General features: G+C 32.6%; 1 protein-coding gene and 1 long non-coding RNA gene across 6 annotated transcripts in view; one reads left to right on the forward strand and one right to left on the reverse strand.

Moving 5' to 3' along the window:
• On the forward strand, positions 1-3,400 carry LOC143193510 (uncharacterized). Of its 3 annotated transcripts, none has more exons than XR_013005041.1 (3): positions 1-175; positions 2,853-3,126; positions 3,193-3,400. It is a non-coding gene; the product is annotated as an uncharacterized LOC143193510 (long non-coding RNA). The 3 variants fall into 3 exon arrangements; XR_013005042.1 differs by lacking the exon at positions 1-175 and adding an exon at positions 2,517-2,732; XR_013005040.1 differs by lacking the exon at positions 1-175 and having other exon boundaries at positions 2,507-3,126.
• coro (protein coronin) overlaps positions 382-18,822 on the reverse strand; it is a 26,061-nt gene continuing 7,620 nt past the window's right edge. For 2 of the 3 annotated variants that reach the window (XM_076399745.1, XM_076399744.1), the window contains exons 3-10: positions 7,681-7,803; positions 7,453-7,615; positions 5,625-5,789; positions 5,352-5,571; positions 3,888-4,050; positions 3,574-3,831; positions 1,907-2,146; positions 382-1,534 (exon numbers count right to left, since the gene is read on the reverse strand). In XM_076399745.1, the coding sequence (XP_076255860.1) occupies positions 1,964-2,146; positions 3,574-3,831; positions 3,888-4,050; positions 5,352-5,571; positions 5,625-5,789; positions 7,453-7,615; positions 7,681-7,803 (1,275 nt within the window). In that variant the 3' untranslated portion in view covers positions 382-1,534; positions 1,907-1,963. Of the gene's footprint in view, positions 1,535-1,906; positions 2,147-3,573; positions 3,832-3,887; positions 4,051-5,351; positions 5,572-5,624; positions 5,790-7,452; positions 7,616-7,680; positions 7,831-18,822 lie in introns of all 3 variants that reach the window. The other variant, XM_076399746.1, reaches the window with a different exon arrangement.

Below are 18,822 nucleotides of genomic sequence, written 5' to 3' on the forward strand. Positions count from 1 at the left end.
GAAAGGGTTTTGTTTACGTATTTAAAAACAATATTTTATTTTTTAGAAGCATAAGATACATTTTTACAAAAGCTATGAAATAGCATTTCGATTTTTGTTTAAATATGTCATATATTAGAGGCGGGTAACCATTGGAGCACTGGCAATATTAATAGTATTTGATTTCACGATGCTTGTAAGTATTCATTACTTTTTTATTGTGCCATTTTAGAATATATAATCATTATGAAATTAAACATATTAATTATTAATATTAAATTCAAAAGAAAAAAAATTAATGTTAAAACAAGATATATATGCTTCTTCCTTTTACCGTCCATTATACAGACATTTGAAACAGCCTCTAGTAATCAGTAATAGTTTGAAATAAAATACTACACATTTTCTTTTTATATATTTGTAAAAATACTAACAATACATTAATATTATTAGTGTCAAAATGCAATGTTATATTTATACACATTTATATACAATTATTCTTTGTTAAGAGCACACATTTTATTGCCATGGAACTTTTGATAAGTTTTGAGTACATATAATTCATTTATTTTCCTTAATATAAAAATAATTTGAATAAACCTACAACATTGTTTATATGGATAAACAAACCAATTTAAAAGTTTCTAAAATGACCTGTGTCACATTATTAACAAGTTAACAATTAATTCGTTGAATTATTTAGCACCATTATTATTTAAGAGTCTAAATGATTATTAATTGTGTATTTACAAGAAGGCAGATGGTTGCAGTTTGCATATTATTACAACGTACAAGTGTTAAATAATAAAATGTCAGTAAGATTACTCAAAGAAAATCAATTAATGCATTTAATTATTACATTTAAAGAAGATATCTTACATAAATATACAAAAAAATATAGAGTTTGAATAAACTATTATAAAAATATATTTTCATTTAATATTTCCTTTGAGGAAGAACTATTTTAAGAATACATACGTATGTACACTAAATTGACATTATCAAAAATTCCATACGAAACATTTTATAAACTATATAGAAATTTTTAACACAAATGGGATAATAACGCTATATAAGGATATGATATTAGAGAGATATTGACTGAGGAATTAACAATAACATCTAGTATCAAATTAATAAAACGAAGGCACAGAATAACGGGTATGTTCCTTGAATATAACTTAGATCCATTTAATTCATATCCCTTTCAAAAATGAACTTGACCGAAACGTTAACTTACAATGTAAAACAGCGTAGCAGACTTCAGAATAATAAGAGCACTTGATTACACGGAAACAATTTCAACAATCGTCAATGTCTGGAATTGCCATGTTTGCAATACCTCTCTCTCTCTCTGCCTCTCTTTCTGATTGATGATGATAAGCAATGACCTAAATTGTACGTTTTCTATACATTATACAATAAAACAGTATATCTGCTGATATAGGCGCAATTGTTGACGGCATCGATGAAAAAAATAAATAAAGATGATTGAAAGTTTATGTGTGAAAAAGCAAAGCAATTACAAACAGGTTTCTTGGGCGTGAAGTAACACCTGAAAAAAAAAACATTTCATTACCTTATATTATAATTATCTTCGATAAAATACGGTCTTTTGCTAAGAATGGAACAAAAAAAACTTGAGTAAGCTTGAAATCAATTTCAGTGATTAAAAGGCTTATGATCAAGACTATGAACGAAACCAAGAGGTAATACTTAAACGTAAACAGTCATAAAAATGTTAGAAAAAATAACAAGATAAATTTTATTCAACGATCACAAAAAAGATTTGTTTCAATAACGTACAGACTTGTGAAAAAATCGTATGAAGGTACTTTATGTCTCAACTTTTGCTGCACGTTAATGGCGCGCCAACAACTTTTTGTCTTTTATACAAACATTTAAGACGTTGGGAAAAATTGTTTACCTCTACTTTGTGTTAGTTTGAGCAGTCCCAAATATATCGTTACTAATCGCTCCTCTTTCATACTTCATCCGACGCCAGTACGGGCTGCGCCCCCAGGCCGTCGCCACCCGCCCCGTCTGCGTCATCCGATGCCGCCTGTTTCGACAGCGCCGCCTCCAGGGCCCGAATACGATTCTCGTGCTTCACGATCATGGCCTTCAACTTTCGGATTTCTTCCGCAAATTCCTGCAGAGTTTTTTCCTGCAACACGTTTCAATTAGAAAATATAGTTACAATAATTAACCATCCAAGCAACTCATATAAATAATTGCCATTTATATAATTTGTAACTAAATCAAACTAACTGGCATAATAATTTAAGACACATTCATTCTTAGGCATAACATTTGCAATTTAATGATATATAACCACAACAATACCGATTTCTTGTTAATAGACCTAATTAATTTAATCAAAATTAATGTAGATCTATGAAAGTATGATGTCCACATGAATAATTAATAATGATTAATACCAATATATATATATATATATATATATATATATATATATATATATATATATATATATATATATATATATATATATATATATATATATCACAAATTTTTGATAATTTAGAAGCGTATCTTAAAAAGGGCGCATGCGATAGAGTGTTTTATTTTTTTGCCACCAGGTGGCTCGAGGTATAAATTTGGTAACAAAACTGAAATGTGACACTTTCTGCTTTCAGAAGGCTATTCTAAAAAATAAAAAGGCGTAATGTAGGTATATTTATATTTGGTGGAAATAATCAAAAATTTACTGGATATTTTGGACTTTTTTGGTAAAGCTTTTGTTGAAACCGTCTCTTTAATTGCTGACAAAGTAAATTTAAAAAACTTATGAACTTACGTGTTAAATATTCTTATTTTGTTAAATGTGTTTTTATGTTTTTTTTTTCTAGTTAAAATGATTTGTTTAAATCTTAAGACATCTCAAGTGTTGCGTTCCTGGATGTATCACCATTTCAAATAGAATACCCAGCTTTCCTAGGGATCCTGCTCTATGTCAGAAACGGCTTTTAGCAATAAATAATGAAAAACTGATGTGAATCTCTTGTGAGGTCTTAAATTAGAGCAAAAGGGTTTGTAATGTACATTTTACACAGGATAACTACAAACCGAAATGTAGAAAAGCATCGCTTAACGGGGGTATGGTTTCCAGTTGTTATTTACATCGTAAGTCTTTTATAATGCTAATTATACGTAACTGATTTGTAAAATATAATAAGCCATACATTTTAGCTATGGCATAGAAGAAAACATTGATATGTTAGGAAATGTGAGTTGAACAGTGAAGCTATTAAAACCCGGCAGTATGATAGATGTAATTTGACAAAGGCAAAGACTTTTTTTATTTTGTTGGTAAATGATATCTTGACTGTTTTTCCTTTGATATAATTGTAATATAAATTTTACATATATTTAAATAAAATACATTTTTAAGCTTATATTGCATTTTTATTAATAAAATATTTTAAATTTCCCGCTATTCAAATTATCAGTCGCGCCCTCTGGTGGCAAATTAATGCTAAACTTGTACACAGGTAATATATGGGAGATACACTTCTAATTCCTCTGTGTTTTGTGATATAAATTAAGTGTAATGCGTAGAAAAGTACTTACTGATACTTGACCGGCTCCTGCACTACCACCTTTGTTTTTAGCGGGCATCTTATCCAAAAGATTACTCTTCCTTGTAACTGAGATAGCTGCTTTAGATTCTGGTGGCCTGTACCCCTCTTTCAAGGAAATAAGGAGTGGTTCCGCATCTTTACCGCCGATCCACTCGTCAGCCGTTAACGCGGCTGTATCACCCAACGTGTCTGGATACAAGTCTTCTTGGAAGAGTTCAGACTTCCGTGGTACAGTCATTGTAATAACCTAACGCGATAGGATTAAACTATCATGATACGTTATCAAGTGAATAAAGGTCTTACTTGACATAAACCGGAATTATTCAGCCTGTAAAAACGAGCAATTTCACAGGAAGTTACTTCGCAACCTCTCTTTGGCATCATACCGATACCTCTCTGCGGATCAGGTGTTTGGAACGTGTTGATGTAGTGTACGAATGGCGGTTCCGCTGTTATTTCAAAGTATCTGAAAATGTCGCAAAATAAACAATAATTAGGGGTTCGTGACCAACCGGGGTTCCGTGAAATTATTTGTTTTTAGCTATTACATAATTCCATATGCGATCATATTGAATACTTTCTGATATGTTTGCGATGCATCTTAATGAAAGTACAGATGTAGCTGATCTATCAATATTACTTGCAGTCGTGAGATATATTTTCAGTACATCTAACCAACAAAATGTACCGCTCTGCACGATTTTTAAAATCCGTGCAATTGGAGAAGAAATACAATTATTTTATGAATGAAAACATAAATTAATTGAAAATATATTGTCGCGTGTAGCCACTAAAGAAATGACAGGAAAGATAAAAATCCCAGTCAAAAATTAAAAACACTGCACTGGGATGTAAACACTGTCATTGCATTTTGCACCCAAAAAGAGATTCCATGTGATATATTTCATATAGAGTACCACACTGCCAAATCATTAATCCACAACTTTATCAAGAAGTTTATGTAGTTTAGCACAAATTTGGAAAAGTATTAGTAACAGGCAGTAAATGAATGATTGCATTAACAATGCATGAGGGGATATTGCAGCTTCTACAGAAGCTTTCCGGATATTCTGAACTAGATCATTTATGATATATTTCAAATAGTCTCTCATAAACTAAAATAGCTCAGAAATCTGAAATTAACCAAAATGACTATCCTAACATTTCACTCTTTTGTTACTTCTTTATAAAGCAGGTTTTTCATATACATGAATGATTGGTTTAACAATCATGAATGAATATTGCAGCTTCTACAGAATGTTTCTATATCTTTTAAAGTTGATCAGCTACTGATATATTCCAGATAGTCTTTCTTAAGAAAAAGTGTTAGTAATTGCTGTTAGGACTGAATATCAAAAGAAATCATAAAGGCTGTCCTTTTCCTTTGTCTGCCCCAAAACTATTCACTCTTGTCATATCCTTATGGAACAGGTTTTTCAGCTTATACTTACACAAAAAATAAATTCAGATGGATATTGAATGCCACCCCAGGCATGAGCATACAACTATCTGACATAATACCAAAATATAAAATAATTATTAATAAGAATGTGAAAAAACTTCATGCTAAGAAAGATGCTTCATGAAATATGCATACTGCATATATATGCTGTTTCAATTATTTAGCTTTCACCTATTCCAAACAGGAGTTTTGTTCTTGTTAAATTGTACTGTATAAAACTATGTTGTAGATTTGTAATTATTTTATAATGTTTTCCATAAAACACAATCATAATCCACATAATTAAAACATTGTAATTCTCGTACCTTATAACGGAGTCTCCTTTACCGCATAAATACACCAAATTGGTATCTGGGTCGTACAAGGGAAACATAACGCCGTTCGACGTGTCCAACTCCACCATCACAATTGGCTCGTCGAGGCAATCCGGCGTCCGCAAACTGTACTGTCTCTCGGACATTTTGGAGAAGCCGGTCGTGAAAACGAGACCATGGCGGAGGAAAATCGCTCTGGTCGCCTTAGATCCTGAAACCGACTACCTCTGTATTCCTAATTTTACTGGGGCTCGCGCGACGTACCTTCGTGAGCTATCGCCTCGGACGTCACCTCGCCGGTTCTAGGATTAATTATTCTGATCTTTTTGTCTTTGCATGTCGTCAGAAGTTCCGATCCATTCCAGTTAAAACAAGCGCTGTATATGATATCGGGGTGACAGTCGATTTGGACTAGTGCCTCACCAGTACCTAGTGACGAAACAAACAGTTTATTGATAATTATTTTTAAAAAACATATACAATACGATGTCAAATTAAATATAGAGCATTGAAATTGTTATATGAATATTTCGAAGAACGTAAAAAATTAATATTAGAATGTACACCAAATAATCCTTCTATTAAGATATAATGTCTTCTCGATCACTACATGAGCATTTGTAGAACTTCAAATACGATATTTCTGTTGCAAGAACTGGTGCAACCCTTCGATAAAATCGGGCATAGAGGCATACATTAAACTCTTAAATCTTACAATCTCTTAAGCTTACTTAACAATGAAAGAAACAAAATCAGATGTACCAAAAGGCGCTGTTTTAGGTATTGTTCTTTACCCAGTCTATATAAGTGACACACCACAAATTGAAAATGTTGTTATGACTACATTTGCTGATTATACTGCGATACTTGCTACTAGAGACAATAGCAAAGAAGCAAACAGAAAACTGCAGCACGCAAGTAATAATATAAACAAGTGTACCCAAACATGGAGAATGAAAGTCAACGGTTCAATACAAACTATTAATGTAACAATAAATATGAATAATACTATTATCCCATACAGTAACAACGCAAGTATCTTGTGATGAATCTGGATAAAACCCTTTGTTGAAAGGACCAAAAAGAAAATCTGAATTATTCGTATATAAGTTGCTGCTGTACAAGCACATACTAAAACCTATATGGACCTATGGAAAAACCTAAGAAAAAGTTTGAAGATGTGAAACTACAAGAGTTCTTGGATGGAGACCTACCCAAACTCAACAACAATTGGCAGAAGTGTTAAATGTGGCCTAAAAACGATTAGCGACCGATTACGAGCAATTGGCTAAACCCAAAAGATGGATGCCACATCAATTGAATGGCAGGTAAATGGAAAATGGAAAAAATCGTCTGGGAAATGCCGCTTCAACGGTACGATCGGAAGTTATTCCTGCATCGAGTAGCGATAGGCGATGAAAAGTGATTTTTTGAATTGATATTTTGAAAACCCTAAGCCTAAAAAATCATGGTTATCACCTGGTGAAGCTGGCTAATTAACCCCAAGGCCAAATAATTTTAGTCGCAAAACAACAACCTTGTTTGGCATTCATTCGAAAACCTCCCAGAATGGACCTGAAGACACAGTAAAGTGGATTTACAGAACGATAACACACCGTCGTCTCATCGAGCAAAACCGATCAACGAAGCGCTGAAAGCACTTGGATGGGAATATCACACCCGCCGTACCATCCAGACATTGTCCCGTCCGATTATCAACTTTGGCATCAAAGCAGGGCAGCATCTCGCCAATTTCGAAGAAGTTGGAAAATGGCTCGACGGTTTTACTCAAAGAACAAACGGTTTTTTTGGAATGGCATCCGTAAATTCTATAGAATCAAATGGCCAATACTTTGAATAAATAAACTTTTCCATTTTCTTGAAAATCATGTTTAAAAAAAAAACCGGTAATGAATTTCCATTACAACTGGTATATAAATCAATGATAAGTATGACGGTATTAGTAATGTCGAAATGACAATACAACAAAGGACTATAAATATATATAAATTTATATATCTATATAAATTTATAATTTTACAAGCAATTAATTTTATGTTTAAAGTACAAGCTACTGATGTACGTGACTTACCTACATTCCAGATAACGACTTGATTATCACTCCCGGCAGTTAAGAGAACATTTTGTGCGGTAGGATGCCACAAGACCAGACCAACTCTTCTCTGATGATAGACCAGATCAACCACCGGCTCCGTTAACGTCTTGATCAGACCTCCATCGGGAATGTGCCAAACCTATAAATTCGTACACGTTACTCGAGTACCGCCTCGAATAGACAGACAAGAACACAAAAAAATACCTTGACAACGCAATCCTCAGACCCACTGGCGATGACATTATCGTTGTGCGGACACCATGCAATGTCGAGAACGGGACCTTTGTGCCCACCAACTAGAGGATGATCAGCCGGGATCCTTCCAAGCTGCGGACAATATAGATGTATCATAGACTAAAGCCATTTCAAGTAAATTATAAAATATTTTTAATAAAAAAATTGAACCGACTTGATGACTGACTGAATATATATTACACTCTCAAATATACGAATAATTTACAATAACTATAGCTTTGGTTTGTTATTGTAATTTTTATATATTGTTAAATAATTACATATTGTTTTATTATCTTCTTTTTGCTTTCAAATAAATTTTATTAAATGATAAAAATTATTTTTGAATGAAATTCTTCTAATGTACGTATAATTTTCAACAACTGGCAACGTTGCAAATTCAAATCCTTGCGTGCATGTCAGTATTCTCCAAAACTAGACTATTGTATATGCTAGACGCTCTAGTTTGCTATGACAAATAAACAATATCTTGATGATCCTTGTCAGAAATTGACTTTACATTACATTGTGAGAAAAGGTTTAAATGACAGGATATTTATAAAATATAGGGAAAATATTTTGATATGAAACTATAACGAAGATTCAGTCAGAGTTTCAAACATTTTGGATTAAATAGACCTAAAAAATTAATTCATAAGGTTACAAAGATAATATTGAAATACGACAATGATGAGATGATTAGATTTACGTATTAAGAGCCTGACGAGAAAGATAATGCTAATGAAATACTTATAATCACTTAGTTACAATAGTACTTTTGGTTGATATTTATTTTATCTACTATAGATTTCCGATAATTAGTAACAAGTATATTATTATTGGATAATTATATACCAATTTTTCTTTGATTATTTAATTATTACATTGTTACTAGTCGTTTCCGACTAACCTACAATTTGTCTTTATGATAACTTAAATCTAGGTATATAACTAGGAAGACCCATCGGCCCTATCTCAGTCTCTGGTGAAATAATGTTTATACATGTCACTGCTGTATTTTTTATTATATGCACCTCACTACACAAGATCAGATTGTTTGATTCTTTTGAGTCTGTATCCTGTTCTGGTGGTATCCAAAAGCTGCAATACTTCAATATTCTCATGAGAATGGAGTCTTTCCTCATGCCCCCTTGCAATTCTCTCGATTTCTTGACTGACTGTGGGTATCTGAAGGTCTCGACGTAGGTAGCCAGTCCTATAGTATTTGGGTGCACCCACAATACTTATTCTTTGCAGAATATCCCCATAATTGTGTCCTTGTGTCCAATTATTTATATTGTCATTTGACTGTTGCAATTTTCGTGAGGCTTCTTCACTATTGTCTCCGACAGCTATACAGCTATAATCGCAAATGTAACCATCGTAATATTCTCCGTTTGTGATATATCACAAGTGTAGAGTAGATAAAGCATTGATCCCAGTACATTTCCTTGTGGTACACCTGCTTTAGCTTCTTTCATTGTAGAGTAAGTTTCTTCTTTTTTAACTCTAAACATTCTGGCTGTAACGTACGATTATAGCTAAGCATACTTTTTAACTTTCGTAGGCTTCTTCAATAACATCTGTTATTCTGTGGACCTGGTCAATTGTTGAATGCTTGTTAATAAACCCAGACTGGTTTGTTAGTATTAGGTTTTTTCTCTCTACGATCGGTTTTATTCTTTTCAACCGGAGTTTTTCAAAAACCTTAGATATTACTGGCAGCAGTGATATAGGTCTATAAGCTTTTATATCGTTTCGTGGAATCGAATTTTCAGCTTCTACGCCCGGTAAATTATATTCAATATTAGTTTTTTTCTAGATATTTAGTAAATGATTCTGCTTTTTAGTGATCAGCTGTAGATGCGAACCGAAATGTATACAAATGCGGGTTTTGGCGTTAGAACATTGAAAACGTCTTAATAATATGTTATCATTTAAACTCGATATGTGTTGTTTATCGTAATGTGAAACTACGGAAAGTTTCATGAAATGATTTATTAGAGTTTTCAACGTGGATTATAATCGATTAACTTTAGATGACGTTTGAGACGTTTTCCAATAAAGCTCCACCCTCTGTCTGTGATAATCGTAGCAGCCGTTTACATTATCAATGTCATTCAAAATCAGTTGTCTCAGATAACAATGATTCTCCGAAAAAACTGAAAATACAAGTTGTGTTTTAATATGAGACTGAGACAATATATGACAGTTTGACTGGCATATATATGATATTCTTTTATTTTTATTGAATTCCCCATAAATTTAAAAATATTGTTGGGACTTAATGCATACAAAAAATGGCGGTACATCAAAACGACAGCAGGTGATGAATCATATTTTAAAAATACAATGGGACATTTTAATTATATTCGATATGCTTAGTACAATATGTATTTAATTTATTACTATTTTTCTTTTTTCTATATATAATTTTAAAGTAGCTTTTTTACCACCCAGGTTTTATCTGGACTGGACCTACAACTTAACGTGGGTTCCGAACCAGGGTCCTCGACATTAAGCCTACTGACTGACAAGTGACCAACTTGGAAATTATCCCAGATCTTACCCAGCCTGGTTACTGACGTGACTGGGATCATTGTCCTTGTCGGATTTTGCACTCTTGCCTAAGGACAACCACAAACGTTAAACAATCACAAACATAAATTTACGACCATGCCCCAACAGGATTCGAACTCGCGACTCTCGCAACAGTAGGAGGACCGTGTTGTCGCCTTTACCACTGCGCCACCAAGCCGGCTTACTATTGTTCTGTTGTACGTTCTTGCAAGACAAGTGTGGGATAAACATATCATTTCCCAAATAAAAATTGACCAACTTAATGTTAACATCAACACTTATGGACTTTATACAAGCTCGTGTACGTAAAACAATCAGAAATGGAGAATTGTTCGTATGCCAATTCTTTAAAAAATATTAAAAACTCTATTTCGGAAACGATTTGGTCAAATTCCGTTCTCAATGGGTGTGCACGACCAAGAAGGAATTATTACACCATATTTCAAATCAATGACGTGTATGGTTTCGGAAATTTCGCGACTGTCAGTCACTATCACGCTTATATAGTCTATCCAAAGTTGGTGTGAACATACCTCATCTCAATTTATGACATTAAAACGGTGTAATGTTGCCACATCAACTCTGAGTTTTAGTTTATTTTGTCTTTGACCTATAACAAAATTCTAATCTAAATAAAATAATGAAAATAAAACGTTAAAATCAGATATAATTTATTTTAACATTATAGTACTTATACAAACAACAAGTACCATAGTTTATAGAGTAGAGGTATAACCTCTTATCACTATTGTTTTCAAGAATTTTGCATATATGTGACAACTGGAACACTTTGACAGGCTCATTCGTTTACGCGTTCGAACTAATCAGACAGCAATGTGTCTCTTTTTAACTAGATTAAAATAAAAAGGAAAATATTGTCTGATTCTAAAACGAATTTACAAATTGCGACAGACAATACATTAAACATTTTTATTTTTAGTATTTTTAGTATTTTTTCCCTTCAAAAAACAACATTTTATCAACACGCGAAATTCCTTTTTATCGAACAACATTAACAAAAGTTGCTTCACTCAAAATGCTATAATTCACAAACTAATGATCCGACAGCTGTCAAATGTAAAACTAAGTGTCAGGCCGGGGACTTTTCAATCGACCTGTTAGGTGAAGGAAAATATTATGAAAAATAATGAAGTAATTTTGAATAACAAATTAATGCAATGTTTTAATAATTAGGCGTAAAGTATAAGTAAAATTAAAAAATATATATATCGCACCAAAAATGAAAGATTCCAAAAATCGTCCTAATGCGGATCTACATGTGCCGAATAGCAATAGGGTCCTGCTCTGACAGTGGCGGCGGCCATTAAGCAGACGTGAGACGACTCCACCAACTGTCCCGTTGACAATTCGCGATATTTCACTTTTTATCCATGTCATCTGGCTTAGCGTTAAATATATACCTTTACGTGCGTCCAGAGTACAAGCGAACGAATGTGTATTCATTGATGTCAATTGGGCCAACTCGTTCGGAGAAATATGTGAATCGTTTAAAAATAGCGGTCTGAAAAATTAAAATGTGTGGTCACTGGCGAACTCGTCGGTATCGCTGGCCCCGTGCCAGGACCAACATTTAGAATGTTTTGCCCGAAAATAAGTTCTGCAACCGTCTCGTCTACCTTCAGATCCTCTCCCCAGATTTATATCGCCCTTTTTTTTCGACGTACGTTCCGAATTTCCAATTCTTGTAAGTCGATCGATCGTTATTTGATGACGATAAATAAATGCTCATTGGTTGGATGCTGTTCATGACTAAAATCAAACAAACTAAAAAATTGGAGTCAAGAGCAAAGCACGTTGCTGCCAATATTACGACAGTTTCTAGGAAAACATACGAACGCTGTTCAAAAAGAAAGATTTGGAAGTGTAAAACTCGTCGACGAGCTTACGCATCATCCAAAATTCTGATTGTGTTGATCAGAACAAATGGTAATTGAATGTGCTACACAGTTTGTTCAATACATGATTATAATTTTAAATATTAAATATTAACAACTTCTTTAAGAAGAACTTTATTTATGTTGATGATACTTATTGACAGAATTTATGACGTCAGCACGTCGCTATGTTCCCGCATAAATTTCTGCTACTTTATAATCTGTGATTATTAACATAAACATTTTTAAGAAATTTACTCTTTTTTCTGACATGTCCCTCCCTAAAACTGAATAATCATGAACTTCCGCAAGCAGACAACGCTAAATATCTGGGAATGCATTTCGATCGACGATTAACATGGACAAAAGATATAGTGACAAAAGGGAAATAGCTTGGGCTTAAACTAAAAGAAATGTATTGGCTGATCTAAATTGGCGTTTGGCGTAAATTCAAATTATCATTAGATAACAAGATTTTGCTGTATTAGTCAATACTTAGGCCCATTTGAACCTATGGTATTGAACTGTGCGGCACAACTAGCAAATCTAACATAGATATCTTCCAGAGGTTCCAGAATAAAATATTGCGAGTCATCGTCGATATTATGTGTCCAACAACTGATTCAACGTGATATCCCCTTATAACAAGTTAATAAGTTAAGAATAAGTTAGTATACAATTTAAAATAACTTAAAAATTTTCTACATGTCAGGAGAGTTATGTTATATAACGGAAATCATATAATAATACTTATTGCCCACGGCAGATTGTTAAGGTTCTAAGATATTAATAAAAAAAATTACAAACATTTGGCAACATGGCCTACTAATACCAATCTAAATCGAATTTTATACGCCAATTCGGTTACGTATTAGGACGTATCAGTTATCTTTTTAACTAGGATAAAATAAGAAAGAAAAATCTGCTGCGAATTTAAACCGAATTTTACATTTTTACAAACTGCAATTGGCAACATACGTGACGTCATTTATGAGGTGCATTGGTTGTCTTATTGGTAGGGTTATATACTTTCCATCGAAAATCAAACTTCAAAATTTTCCATAAAATGTAATTTCTCTTAACAGATAATCTGTGAAAGGCGTGTTCATCAATCGATATAATTTTAGAAAATATCTTTAATATTGATACTGTTTATTTTCCGATATATAGAAATATTTATCGGCGATAGATGTTCCTCATCAACACATCTGGGATCGACCTTATGCCTAACATTACATAGCGTTGGGAACTATCGATCGAAAACGACTATCGACTGTTTAGTAATTGCCTACTTTTTACTATCGACTATTCGCTATTTTTGGCTCTACTCATTTTACTACTTTTTACCAGTGACTGTTTCAGTCCACTCTTCTCAGTCGCTATTTTCGGTCCGGCTGATTTTGTTTCTATTTACTATGGACTGTTTCAGTCGTGTACTTTTAGTTACTATTTTTGGTTCTACTAGTTTTATTCGACTGATTTTTTACGTTCTGGCTCTGTCGTTCTAGCTGTGACCTTGAGAAAAATGTACCCAATTTATCCTTACATAGATTTATATGTAATATATATAGGCTTATGATTTTTTTTGGTAGTTTGTTTGTTAATAACAATATATTGTATATTAATCTACCAGCATTTTGGAACGATATTTTTCAATATCGTTAATGTAATAGGGTAAAAAGATTAAAATTATGAATGATAAATATTAAAAAACTTTTTACTGTTTTTATGGCAATAATAGGTAATATTTCGATTACTCTCTCGATTTTTGTTAAAAAATATTTCAGCTCAATCATAAATAAAGCATTTACTTTATTTAAAATAGCTCTAGTAGGTAGTAGATATATGTTTAATGTTTATTTAGTATTTATGGTTATTGTAAATCTTTAGTTTTTAGGTTTTGTTTATGTTCTATTGTATTGTCTACATTTATTACAGTATATTATTTAAAAATAGCAATTAACAGATTGCGATACAACGATACACATAAAAAATTTGTGGGATATTATTCCGTTCCATAGAAAAATTCCATTCCTTTTTACAGATCCACAGAACATTGAAATATAAACACAATTCTACTTCCTTTAAAATGGAATTATTAATTGCATGTTAATAGTATTCAGTACTTTTTTTCCTTTTCTTTTTTAAAGTTGGTACGTGAAGGAATATGTACATATCCGTCTCGCTTATACTACCGTTGGAAAATATAAGCCCAAATAAAATTAACTGGTCCAAGTAATTATCTCCGTCCTTTCCTCTCTCACAATTTATACAGGAAAGAGTTCGTACATCTTCGTCTGACATCACGAATTGAAAAAAAAAACAGTCGAACCGTACCTTTAGTAATTAGTATTTTCAGTCGCTAGTTTTTTGGATATCGACTGTTTTGCGACTATTGACTGTTTCGGCTGTTTTCAGTCGATAGTTCCCAACACTAATATACTGTAATCTTTTATTGCATTCTGTATAGAAATTAATCCAGAAGAATAAGTGAAAACATAATTCTGAAATGAATGATGAAAATCACTAAGCGGTAAAAATTAAAAGATTTTTTTTGAAAAATTATTTGTTATATATCTGAGTATTTTTTAATGTAATATAGTTAAATAACAATATAAAGCTAAACTGAAATTTGATTTATTTAAGTAACTTTTGAGATAACTAAAGTTAAATGTAAATTTTTGTGTTGACTACATTGTCTAATATCTTCTATGTTGGGAGCAATTTTAAGGGAAATAGTTAAATAATATTTACACTGATAATTTTATATTATCAGTAAGATGAAAGTTTGCGCTCTCATTCATAATTCTTACTATTAATGTTATTAATGATGATTGATTACTTTGTCTTGGTAGATTCTATCCGGAGAGTAAATTTGAGTAAAATAATTAAATTATCAGTAAATATTTGAACTGCGTTATCTTAATACCATATCATCTTGTCTTTAATACCATAATCATAGTACCTAAAAGTGACAGACAGAACAAAGGTATTCAAAGTAAATAAAAAAGCCGTATAAAAAATAGTTTCTTTTTATGTTTCCCTTGTGAAAAAATAATATTATTTCAGTGTAAATTTGATATAAAGATGAGTATTTAAAATCACTTAAGTGGTGTTATGGTTATTTCTACATTAATGGAATATTGAATATAAATTGGGTGAATTTCTTTATTTTTCAAAATTCATGGCAATTGAAACAAAAGGCAAAATTAGGCATCATTTGAGGCTAGCCTATAAGTGATTTTAAAATATCAGAACCTTGACTAAAAGTGATAAGAGTAGAAGTAACACAAACTAGTACAAGAACAAGCTTTACTAATGATACAGTAATATTGACAGTAACAAGACCAAAATATTATGATCATAGATGCGAAGATAAAGCGAACATCAAATTGTATCATTTGATATAGTCCAAAGAAGGTTGTTTAAGAACTAGCTAAGGTTCGTAACACTGAGTCATTCTGTTAAATGACAAAAAAGTTGATCGTTAGTAACAAATTAATTTTAGCGGTATTAGATCTGAAGAAAACATTTTTTTTAATTTAATTAATATATTGTTACTAGTCGTTTCCGACTAACCTACAATTTGTCTTTGTGATAATTTAAATCTAGATGTATAACTAGGAGGACCCATCGGCCCTATCTCAGTCTCGGTGAAATAATGTTTATACATGTCACTGCTGATTTTTTTAATATATGCACCTCACTACACAACACTACACAAGATCAGATGGTTTGATACTTTTGGGTCTGTGTACTATTCTGGTGGTATTCAAAAGTTGTATTATTTCAATATTCGTATGAGAATGGAGTCTTTTCTCATGCCTTCTTGCAATTCTCTTGATTTCTTGACTGCCTGTGGGTATCTGAAGGTCTCGATGTAGGTAATCAGTCCTATAGTATTTAGGTGCACCCACAACACCTCTGAGGACTTTGTTCTGAAAAATTTGTATTTTATTTATGTCACTCTTTGCAGAACATCCCCATAATTGAACTCCGTATGTCCACATAGGTTTCAGTATTTGCTTATATAATAGCAATTTATTATGTACTGATAATTGTGATTTTCTTCCAATTAGCCGGTACATTTTCCTATATTTCAATTCCAGTTCTTTTCTTTTCTTCTTTATATGTTCCTTCCAGCGAAGTTTTGCATCGAGATTCATTCCAAGATATTTAGCGTTGTTGTTATATGGAATGATAGTGATATTTAATGTTATTGGTGCTTGTACGGCCTGTTTATAGGTGAACTGCACATGTAAAGATTTACTTTCATTAATTCTTATTTTCCAAGCTTGTGTCCAATTATTTATATTGTCACTTGTCTGTTGTAATTTTCGTGAGGTTTCTTCACTTTTGTCTCCGACAGCTATAATCACGATATCATATTTTCAATTTCTGGTATATCACAAGTGTAGAGTAGATAAAGCATTGGTCCCAGTACACTTCCTTGTGGCACACCTGCTTTAGCTTCTTTTATTGTAGAGTAAGCTTCTTCTTGTTTGACACTAAACATTCTGGTTGTAATGTATGATTTTAATAGTTCGGTGTGTTGTTTTGGTAGCATTTTCTGTAGTTTATGAACAAGGCCTTCATGCCAAACTTTATTAAAGGCTTGTGCTACATCTAAGAATATAGCTGAGCATACATCTATTATTCTGTGGGCCTGGTCAATTGTTGAGTGCTTGTTAATAAACCCAAACTGGTGTTTTGGTATTAGGCTTTTTCTCTCTATGATCGGTTTTATTCTTTTCAAGAGGAGTTTTTCAAAAACCTTAGATATTACTGGCAGCAGTGATATAGGTCTATAGGCTTTTATTTCGTTTAATGATTTCCCAGGTTTTGGGATCATTATAATTTCCGCCATCTTCCAAATGTCTGGGGCATGTTTTAATATAAATGCTGTATTGATCAAGTTGGTGAGTTTTATAATTCCCTTTCTTGGTAGTTTTTGCAGTATTTCGTCTGTTATTAAATCATAGCCTGGTAATTTCCTGGGGTTAATGTCAGTTTTAATAACCTTGGTTAACTCTCGGCGTGACTAATTCATTCATCGAATTTTCAGCTTCTATATCCGGAAAATTATGTTCAATATTAGTTTCGTTTGGTTTGAAAGTTTTTTTCTAGATATTCAGCAAATGCTTCTGCTTTTTGGTGATTGTCACGTGCCCAATTCCCACGTGAAGAAAATATGTCCAAACCTAAATAAAAATCAAAATAGTTGAAAACAACGAAATCCATAAGTAAAATTAAAATATATTTGACATATATGTCCGAAGAGACAAGTAGATTTTGATTATGTTATATGTATCAAGTAAAAACCTGGAGATTGGAATAATGCGTATAACACAGCATCTCAATGATTCTTATTCAATATCTTTAAATCATCAACATCAAAAATTAGCCCTACACTAACAATATTATTCAGAAATACCTGGAAATAAAATATTTGGCGAGAAGGATCTATTGTTAGTAGATGTTATGTCCGTTCATTAAAATTCTAGTCTTATCCTAGTTAACAAGAGACATGGTATTGGTGATCCATATTGCCCAAATACTTTCAAAATTCTTTAAAGCATGTAAACAGGCAAACGTAAGCCAAATTTCTAAGTTGATGCGGCAACATTGCGACGTGCTGGCGTCATGTATTTTGATGACGTGTGTCAGTAGTTTAACTGGATGAACTTTTTTAAAATTTAGTTAAGGTATGACTTTTATTTGTCCTCTGAGTTTGTATCGCTTGGGGTATACAGAAGAACTAGATCGATTATCTCTTATAAGTAAATAGTTCTGCTGCGTTATTAACGTTACAACGACACTTTGATCTAATAACAAAAACCTCAAGAACTCAAGTTTTCTTCGAACCAAAAAAACATAAGAAGCCTCAGTTTCGAATTTGCGAAAAAACCATAATGAAAATGCCACTAAAGCATCTTTTCTCTTATATTATATGATAGCGTGATCTGTCAAACTAAAACCGCTGGACATAATTGGATACTCATCATATTCTTTTCCGACAATGAAATCCAATGGATACAAAATCCATTTAGGTCGCGTTAAGATTGAATATCCTGAAGTTAGCAAGTAGTAAAGCCTATCTTAACTTTGCTGCCTTTTACCACAATGTTTTTCAACTTACATTAAAAAAAACAAGTTCAAGTAGAGATTGGGTACTACCCCAAACATGCAAAGATCGTGTATAACATGAGACTATAAAACAATTATTACTAAAACTATGAAACAATTTCATTCCTCACAGTAAAAGCTAAAGTGTCTCACTTAAAACATTTCGAATATTTTACTATGGTAGGCCAGGGACTTTTCAATTGTCCTGTTAGACTGACTTTGGTCAGGTCACGACTTATGTGTAGGAACAAGTAGCAGTCAGAAGGCGCAAGGTCTGGAGAATACGGCGAGTGGGGTAGTCCTTCCCATTTTAATGTTTCCAAATATATTTTCATCAGTTTTGCAAAATGTATTGTCTCTTTACTCGTATTCCGGCCGATTTTTGCGCAGAGCTCGTCTCAAACGCATCAATTGTAGTCGATAGCGATCCCTATTGATAGCGTTTCATCGAGTAATGCCCTCAAATCTTCGTAAACCAGTCGCCAAATCGATGGAGCATTGTTGCCATATG

The sequence above is a fragment of the Rhynchophorus ferrugineus genome, unplaced genomic scaffold (assembly GCF_030347505.1).
Source record: "Rhynchophorus ferrugineus isolate W39M unplaced genomic scaffold, kcgeb_rfMv2 rfM3, whole genome shotgun sequence".
In the NCBI taxonomy this organism is placed as follows: domain Eukaryota; kingdom Metazoa; phylum Arthropoda; class Insecta; order Coleoptera; family Curculionidae; genus Rhynchophorus; species Rhynchophorus ferrugineus.